Genomic DNA, 9,254 nt, shown 5'->3' on the forward strand with positions numbered 1-9,254 from the left:
GAAGCTGTACGATAAAACACCAGTGACATACACTTGCAAACATTCCAATCAAAAAAAAAAAAAAAAGGCAAAAGTAAGTCATTTGGGTTGGGATAAGGTGGGGAAGGGGTCTTCTAAGTTCTAAAAGATAGGGGTCAACCATCAAGACTGATCAAATGAAAATCTTTAATTTCATTTCAAAAATTAAACACAGACTACTGACTGCTACTTCTATCCACTTAAGCAAGTGGAGTGTTCTAAACATGTTTAGTGACAGGAATTCCTTCATAACAAACCTGCCCTTGTATATAAACTACCAGAGAAATGGCTCCAAAGTAATTTCATAAGCATTAGGGAAAACATAACTTCCTTCTACCTTTTAAAAATATATATATTTTTATTGTTGATAGTATTACAGATGTCTCCCACTTTACCTTCCTTCCTCCTACCTTTAACACTACAGTTAGTAATGTCACTCCAATAGAGTATGAATTACTCAATGAATGAATAGCAACTCCTACACAGAGGTATTAAGTAGAAGTAGTTACAAAGCATATTTACCTGGCCGGCTAGGAAGAGGCGGGAAGGCTCCAGGGTGGTGAATGGGGATGAACTGGGAATTACTTGCTTGACTTGGGGTTTGAGTGACAGGTGTTTTCCTGGCTTCAGACACTGGAGTCTTTCTTAGTTCTGTCTGGGATTTTACCTGTGACCAACAGAAGCAAAACTATAATAATCTGAAACTCAAACGTGTCAGAAAGAAGCATCTACTCTAGGAAAGTATCTAAAACACCACTACCTAAAAAAAAAAAAGTATATGCTGAAGATTAAATTACAAAGAGGAAATCAAAGTAGGTGATTTAACTCCCAATAAAAGATATGCCTTCATTTTATTCATATAATTATTTTGCCTTCACAAAATCATAAAAATATTAAATATGGAAAGGACATGAGAGCTCCTTTGTTTTACATATGAGACACCCAAGGCCAACAGGTTAAAAGCTTGCCTATGATCTTAAGTTACCTGTTATAGGTTCCAGGGCCCTTTACGAATTACTCTAATTCATTAACTAACTTACATAAACTATAAATTAATGATGACCCACGTTGGCCTTCAGTTTAATTTCATCTGGGCAGCCTTAAGGGTACCAGTGAGGCATTCACCCTCCACCTTGCACCTTACCACCCCTCAGAATAGACAGTATACTTTCTAAAGAACAGGCCCTGAGTCCTGAACATGGAGCAGAAGAGGTGGATGCCCTGGGCACTGCTCAAGATGAGTAAAAGGGGGTGAGGGTGGGGCAGTCGGGAGGAAAAGGAGACGTATGTAAAACTTTAGACAATAAAAGTAAATAAATAAATAAATAAATAAAAGATGAGTAAACGGCGGGAAAACAGGTACCGTTTACAGAAAACTTAGGATGAGGTACGGAGGGTGGTGATCCACTGTCTGCTACCAGGCTCTCTTTACTCATCTACAGGCAGATGTAAGAGGGATGAGAGATCAGGAAGAGATTTTCTTTCTACTGAACTGTGCTGGGAAGCAGTTAAAGAGAATGGAGGCAGAGCAGGTAAGAAATGCTGGGCTCTATCACTAAAGCACTGAGACCTCAGTTTTATAGTTCATTTGGGTTTCCCCTTACCTTTCCGCTGCACCTGTCTTTCTCCGTTTCTTTTCTTAATTTCTACCATGTTTTTTCTTTTTCTCCCCCTACTAATCTTAAAATGGAACTATTATATTCTTATTTCTCCCCTTCCCTCCCCAGCAAAAATCCTGCAAGAGAAACACATTGAAGGCAGTTTATTTGCAAGAGGCCTCCAATAATGTAAGATTCCTCATGCCCACTACCAACAAATATATTTGCCAAAATATGTTAACAAAACAAATGGCATTTACTCAAACATTAATGGTACTAATAAAACCAGTACAAAGACCTCTTTCCTTTTATATACAGTAATCTGTACCGCTTTGGAAAGGCATTAAAACAAACATACACCCCAAAGATGCAAATAACTGAGCAGTGTTGCTCTTCTCCCAGCAGGAGGCTTAGGTTCTTGCTTTACAAATTCCTGTGGCCAGGGTAACACTAAAGTGCTCATAATGCTACTGGCTGCAACAGGTATAAATGTCAAGGAAAAGAGCTTCATCTTCATCTTTTATCTTGTACAGTGACTCTAAAAAAACAACACCTATACCAGCCTTACTCTACTTTTAGTTCTATTGGATCTATCAAAGACCCCCAATTTCTCACTATAGCATTAACAAATGGCAATTATATTTTCAAAAGAAAATGTAAGTTTTTGTGGAACTGACAACTCTGCAACTGGTCATTTCAAACAATGTAAATTGAACAAAACTGACAAACGTGTCAAACAAGTTAAGACTCTTTCACTCATATGATAATTCTCAAGGGTCAATGAAGTAACCACCTACCACAGCTCTTTACGAGACTTACTATGAAGCATTTGAAGAATGCGTTCAAGCTTCTAGAATAGCCAATTTTCAAGGCTTTTAGGAACAAAATGAAAAATCTTGCCTTTTGTGTGAGCCTTCCTCTACCTGCTTTATAGTTCAAATACAGCTTACCTGCACTGCCACATTCTGCTTTCCTGTTTCCTGTAACTTTTCTAAGGTGCATTTCTTGGGTTCTGTTTTCCTCTTGTTGTTGTCCTTCTTTCCATCATTCTTAGTTACAGTTATTCCTTTGCTATAGTCCCTTCTCACCTCTTTGGGAGGAAAACTTCTTCCTTGGTCTCTGTTCACTTCTCGTAGCTTAATGTTCTCTTTGAAGGTGACCACTGGTTTCTCTCCCGTGTCACAGTTGTTGCTTAGATTTCGGCCCGTAGACAGCACCGATTTCAGTCCTGGATTCCCGTTCTCAGCCAGTGACTCTATTATGGATGCTTCTTGCAGAATAAGGTTCTCTTTGGCTTCACTGGGGTCTTCCAGTATTAACTCTGGGATTTCTGTGATAAACAATAATTTCCCTACCTCATTTTCACACTGAATCAGCCTAAAAAAGTAAAAATAAATCCATATATGAAAAACACAAACCTAAAAAACAGTACAACTGAATTGTGTATGGATCCAACAGTCAAAAGATTCCCAGCCCTAAAAACTTGGAAACAGCAGGAAATAACAATGTGGATTCAGGTAACACAAAAAGTAGTTATGTAGAGACTCAGATTCTCATTATCATATTCAACACAACAACACATATCCGTGCCCTTTTAATGTTTTCCAATAATTGCAGCAATTAAAAATACTGAGCATGTTTTAAACATAGGTACTAGATTAGGCCCTTGAAGTAGCTATTTATAACTCCAATTTTATAGGTGTGAAAACTAAACTAAGAGTAGTGAGTTCACTCAAACATGCAACCACTTTAAATGCTCACAGTATGACAGGAACCTCAGTACAAAATGACTATGAAATAGTGACCGACTTTGGAAAGGTTATAATCAAGCAGAGGATCCCAACGACATAGACCTGGGGAAGTGGCAGAATTAGAAGCTGAATTTAAACGGATCTGACTCTAAGATCTGTGCCCTCCACTACTCCAACTACCCTATGTGCTTTGTATTTAATAAGCCAGTAGCTCCATCCTGCTCTGTTCAGATTGAAACTGATCACCATGGCCCTGTCAATCAATACCAAGCACCATAACTGTGAATGTACAACTTAGATTTACATAAATGTTTATGAATTAGAGCAGAAGCTCATGATAAACATGGGGTGAGGCCAATTCCTCTACAATAGATAGGTAATGGGGAGAAGAGAGATTTAAGAGTATAATGATCACCAGGGTTATAATTTGTTATGTTACCATCATTTTGTCTTCTGAGTTTATAATCAGTAGCATTATACCAAAGACTAAAACATAGGTGGCTGTGTATGTGTATTTGATGAAATACCTTGGCTGGTTATCCGCGATCCATTTGCCTATAGAGATCAAGCGCTGCTGTCGTATTTGTCGTTGCTGACCCTCTTTGTCTCCTGTAATACCTTGGTGGCCTTTGGAAAAATCCAAGTTCCTAAAATTAATATAAGCAAGTTATAAAAGGTATTTCCCAGGCAACCAAATGCATCTACTTAACTGAAATGGCTTCAGATTGTTCCATACAGAACTATTTGATGTAATTAACTACATTTAATTTATATTCCCAAAGATTTTAAATCCAATGAAGCAAAGCAGAAAACACACTATGGAAAGAATGAGAGTGCAGAGTGAAAAAGGAGAGTTAGTTCCTTCTGATAAGCTCTGAAAGGTTTCACATGGCTGGTATCGGAGCTGGAGCGTGACTAGTTATGAATGAGCACTTACAGATTGGTAAGGGAAGGGCGAAGGGGAAAAGGAAATGTTCTAGGAATAGCTGAAGTTTTGGAGGAATAAAAACACAGAGCTATTAAAGAAGATAACAGAGTGAATGTAGAGTATGTATAGATAGGTATTAGTGGAGAGGAGGGTGTAAGTGGAAAATAAGACTGAAAACTTACACTGCATAGTGATAGAAAATATGCTGAACAACTAAGCATTTGGACAGCAAGCCACTTGAACTGTTTCTATATTAGTAAAGGGCATCATCAGGTCTACACTTTAAAAATACAATGTGGAAATAGGGTAGAAATAAACTATAGAAAGAGAGGGACTCTAAGTAGGGAAGGTGATTAGGAAACTTTTTTACCCCAGGTAAATGGTGATAAAAGCCTGAACTATGAGGAAATAAATGGGAGGAGTTGTATCTGAAAGGCATTTTGGACACAGAATTACAAAGATGTGGTGAGAAAGATTAACAGAAATAATAACTGTTTATGTAGTTGGACAATGGCATACAGATAAATTTAGAAAGATCATATTTTACTGACCAAACAGGAAAATACTAGCTCATTTTTGGTCATGTCAAAGTTTAAAATTGCTAGAAATATGAGTCTAAACTCTAAAAGAAGTCAGAACTGAAAATTTTGGTCTTAGTATCCCAGAGGTGAAAGCTCAAGACAAAAGGATGGATTTGATCACCCGGAAGAACGTAGAGTGGGAAGGAAAGGGTAAGGGAAGAACCCTTGAGAATACCAATATTCCAAGGCATGTAATACAAAAGAAGAATGCAACTGAGCCTCTTAAGGGTAGAAGGAGAAGAACGATGATCCAGAGCTAAGAGAAAGAAGGTTTCATGAAGGAAGGGGACCAACAGACTCAATGCTAAAAAAAATTATATAGGATGAAAATTATACAGAATTCAATACAACTTGCTAACTAGGAGAGAGAGCACTGAGCTTACAGTTGCAGTAGGCTGAGAAATAACTGGCTGTGAAGCAGGTCAGCAAGACTAGTGCACACTACTCTTAGAAGTTTAATGATGAAGAGAAAGCTGAGGTTGTGATTTTTACTTTTTTTTAAAATTCTCATCTAAGGATATGTTTATTGATTTTTAGAGAGGAAGGGAGAGAGGGAAGAAGAAGAGACAGACATCAATTCGAGAGGGACACATTGATTGGTTCAGTTGCCTCCCATTTGTTTCCTGACCTAAGAACAAACCCACAACCTAGGCATGTACCCTGACCAGGAATTGAACCTGCAATCTTTTTGTGCATGGGACAGCGCTCTAACCAACTGAACCACCCGGCCAAGACATAAATTTTATTTTTTTAGAAAGAATAGGGCATACTTAAATGCTACTAGGCCAAAAGGAAGCAACTGGTTGTTAAAAAATAAGATACTGAAAATACAATGCAGAGAGAGATGGATAGATGGAACAAGGTTCTTGGGAAGGTAGGAAAGGATGAGATCAAGGACACAGATGAAAGGGCTAGACTTGGAAAGGAGTAAGAAGTTATTCCTCTGAAGGAGAAGGAACAGAGACAAAATGACTGGGAAAACAGAGTGCTTTATTCTTATTTTAATATGAAATATATCAAGCAATACCCTTTGGTTTCCATTTTGAGACTTTCCCTCTGATTTCAAGGAAAGTATAAAAGGAAATAAGTATCACTTGGAAGAAGCAATTCTCTTTCCTTTGCTCCATATTTTTAAAGCACTTAGTATTGGTATTACATAGGCATTAAAGGCACAACATATACAAATCCATTTTACATCAAAACTTTGACTCTCAGTTGCCGTTAGGAAAAGCTAAGAAAGATCAAGAGCTTCCACAACCAAGCCCGACTCCTGATAATTTTAATACAGCAACCACTAGCAACGAACTCCGCCTCCTCCAACTGCCACCCACCTGAAAGAAGGTCTCAAAGCCAAGAATCCTTGTAACTCAAACTCCTCTGGAAGTGGTGTAGCTAGAGAAGGGTAGAAATCAAGATTTGTAAACATTTTAATTAAAATTCTGTTGTTTAGCAGAACGCTGCTAAGTGGGAAAAAAAAGTCTCTGGAGAAACTATAGGCTACTCATAGTGCCCTGCTCTTCTTTATAGTACCTTACCTGTCAAAGCCCTGCATGTTGCCTTTGGGCCCTGCGCACTGCCCTAACATTCACCTATACCCAGTATTGAGTTGCAGTATGATGCCTTTTTTCCCCTCAGCAGTCTTAAAATTTCACAGCCTCAGATGCAGTAATCCCAAAGTATTGAATAACAAAATTGACATCATCTGGGAGCTTGTAAGAAATGTAGAATCTTGGCACTATCCCAAACCTACTGAATCATAAACTACATTTTCAATAAGGTCCCAGGAGATTCATTTGCAAATTAATGATTGAGGAGCATAGATCTAATGGAAGAAATATAATCAGAAAGAAGTCAACTACCGATTGTTCAGTGTAGAATTATTTATAATGGGGAATTTTTTTTTTTTTTAAACGGGGAAATTTTTAAAAGCAAATAGACAATGATTAAATAGATTATGGCATATCCATAGTATAGACTATTATGCAGCCAGTAAAAATCATGTTTTAAAATGTTTAAATGACAAAGCTTTTGCTAACAATATAATGTTACATTTAAAAAGCAAGTACAAAGCTGAATTTGATACCAAACACATGCAGGCTGTGTATGAACACATACAAAAAGGCCCATAGAAAACACACTATCCCGTATCTCTGTGAGAGAACCATAGGTGCCTTGTGTTCTTATATTTGTATGTCTCAAATGTTTCATGGTAAGTAGGCATTACTCTGACAGAGTAATGCTGTTTACATTAGTTTTTTGTGTTTTTTTTAATTATAAGAATGAGGAGGATGGAAAGGATTTGAAGGTACTGCACTCTCTGGGCTCCTGTTCAGATGCAGCTAAATAGGAGAATAAGCTGCTGGAAGAACATCACCTCTACTTCCACCCACTCAATCGGGATAGAATTCAAAGTCACTTCTAATGTATTAAATTTAACATCAAACACAAATCTGCTTTTCTGTGTCCTTAAGCCCACCATCAGTGATGGAGAACAATGTTGACAGCACAAGGCTGAGGTTGCTCTTACCATTAGTACTTGAAAGATCCTCTTCATGGGGATGGAAACTATTTAGAAGAGAAATCAGCCAGGGCCAAATGCTGAAAATGAAAGTGATAGTGCACATTTTATTTTCACACAAGAGAAACCAGAACACTAATAAGCCATGAAAATGTTATCTCGAGGACCTAGACTTCATGCATTTTTCTCCTTGCTTCAGCATTTTAAAGACTGTATGACTCCTAAAACATATTTTCAAAGATGTCTAGATGAAAGATACACCAGAGTGTTAACTTTCCATGAGATACTACTGCAAATGTTTCCCAGGCACCTTCATTTGCCACTCTAAAACCAATAGTTCCTAAGAACTGTCAGAATTATTCTGAGTAGAGATTAGAGAGAAAACGGCAATGACCAAAATACTCTATGCTTAAAAAAAACAGATATAACTCAAATTGGGCGTTACTATAAGGCAACACAAAACAGGTTATGTATAGAAAATAATGGAAAGTAAAAAATCTCTTCCTTTTAACTCCTAAACATAAAATTGGAGTATACTGTAGTGGATAAGAAACAAACTGGTTTTATCTCCATTTCACTTTGGAATGTGAAAAATGCCACTTCCCCAGGATGGCAACCAAGGACAGGGGGAACAAAAAGTCAGAAATCCTTAAGATTGTGCCTCACATGAAGAATTCAAACAAATAAAGGGAAAGCATATAAAGAGGTCTTCAGTTCAATTTCCAAAGAGTGGGTGGGAAATACAGTCTTCCATTGTTCAAATGTGTTTTCTAAGGTGGTTTCAGCATATCTTTGAATATCAAACAAAGCACAAAAGCTGACACGAAACTCTAAGATACTCACTACTGTCTTTCATCCACCACCGCCTCCTGGAAGACCCTGGGTCTGAGTCTCAGCCAGTCCATGGAGACCTTGACTGCAGGAAGGGGATAGGCATTGTGGGATTCCTCCTGAGACTTGTTCTGGAGAGGACACTTGCACAGGATGCCAAGAAAAGACACTCAAAAGAAAAAATGTATACAGAAAGCATGAGATATTTGAAACTGTGTTATCAGTCTCTCAGCTTCTTTCTAAAAGGGCATTTTCTTTCCCAAGTTAAAAATTGTTACAGATACATTGACGATGGATGTCAGCAGATAAGGAACAGAATTTAGAGTACGGGCCTCTTGATTCAATATTAAGACATACAAGACACTTCTTTATATAGCACTAATGCTTTATGATGAAAAGGCCAAAGAAGATGGAACAGAAAGTTAAAACGATTTAATACTTACTAAAGAGGGCCAGCAACTGTGTCCAACACAGCTGCTCATCTTGGCTGTAACTATGCTGTTCTGTTTCATTGCTAAAGTCACGAAGGTGATGAAGTTGAAACAGGTTAATGACAGTGACGTGAACTAACTGCTGAGAGTTGAAAGCTTTTTGAAAGAGCAGCCTCTGTAAAAGAAGATAGGGAACACTGCATATACTATTATCAAGAACAGGAGCCATCTTCAACACAAGAATTAAACTGTCAGTCTGTATTTAGAGCCACATGGGTTACAGATAAGTAAACTTCCACTTTTAATCTCAGTATTTTAATTGAGTCTAATGTGGTCTGATGTTTCTCATGCTGACCATTCATCTTGAAAAAAATTAACCCAGACACCACTGAACTGTTTTTCACAAGTTTTCAGTATCCATCAATAAATTCACATGCCTTCCATCCATTAGAAGCTGTTTTATAAGAGATGCATACACACTAAAATGATCAATTGGGACCAATGACTAAAAAGTACATGCATATAGTGAGAAACAAAATTTCAAATAAAGAGACACAAAGTACATGTTTTTGAACTCTTGGTACCTAATGTATGACTT

General features: G+C 37.6%; 1 protein-coding gene across 4 annotated transcripts in view; it reads right to left on the reverse strand.

Moving 5' to 3' along the window:
- Positions 1 to 9,254, reverse strand: part of SMG7 (SMG7 nonsense mediated mRNA decay factor) — a 43,025-nt gene that overhangs the window by 11,264 nt on the left and 22,507 nt on the right. For 2 of the 4 annotated variants that reach the window (XM_006772960.2, XM_006772962.2), the window contains exons 9-15: positions 8,669 to 8,831; positions 8,238 to 8,394; positions 7,404 to 7,474; positions 6,208 to 6,268; positions 3,895 to 4,014; positions 2,705 to 2,993; positions 541 to 685 (exon numbers count right to left, since the gene is read on the reverse strand). In XM_006772960.2, the coding sequence (XP_006773023.1) occupies positions 541 to 685; positions 2,705 to 2,993; positions 3,895 to 4,014; positions 6,208 to 6,268; positions 7,404 to 7,474; positions 8,238 to 8,394; positions 8,669 to 8,831 (1,006 nt within the window). Of the gene's footprint in view, positions 1 to 540; positions 686 to 2,566; positions 2,994 to 3,894; positions 4,015 to 6,207; positions 6,269 to 7,403; positions 7,475 to 8,237; positions 8,395 to 8,668; positions 8,832 to 9,254 lie in introns of all 4 variants that reach the window. The other 2 variants (XM_006772959.2, XM_006772961.2) reach the window with 1 other exon arrangement.

This window comes from Myotis davidii, unplaced genomic scaffold (assembly GCF_000327345.1).
Source record: "Myotis davidii unplaced genomic scaffold, ASM32734v1 scaffold362, whole genome shotgun sequence".
NCBI classification, from domain to species: domain Eukaryota; kingdom Metazoa; phylum Chordata; class Mammalia; order Chiroptera; family Vespertilionidae; genus Myotis; species Myotis davidii.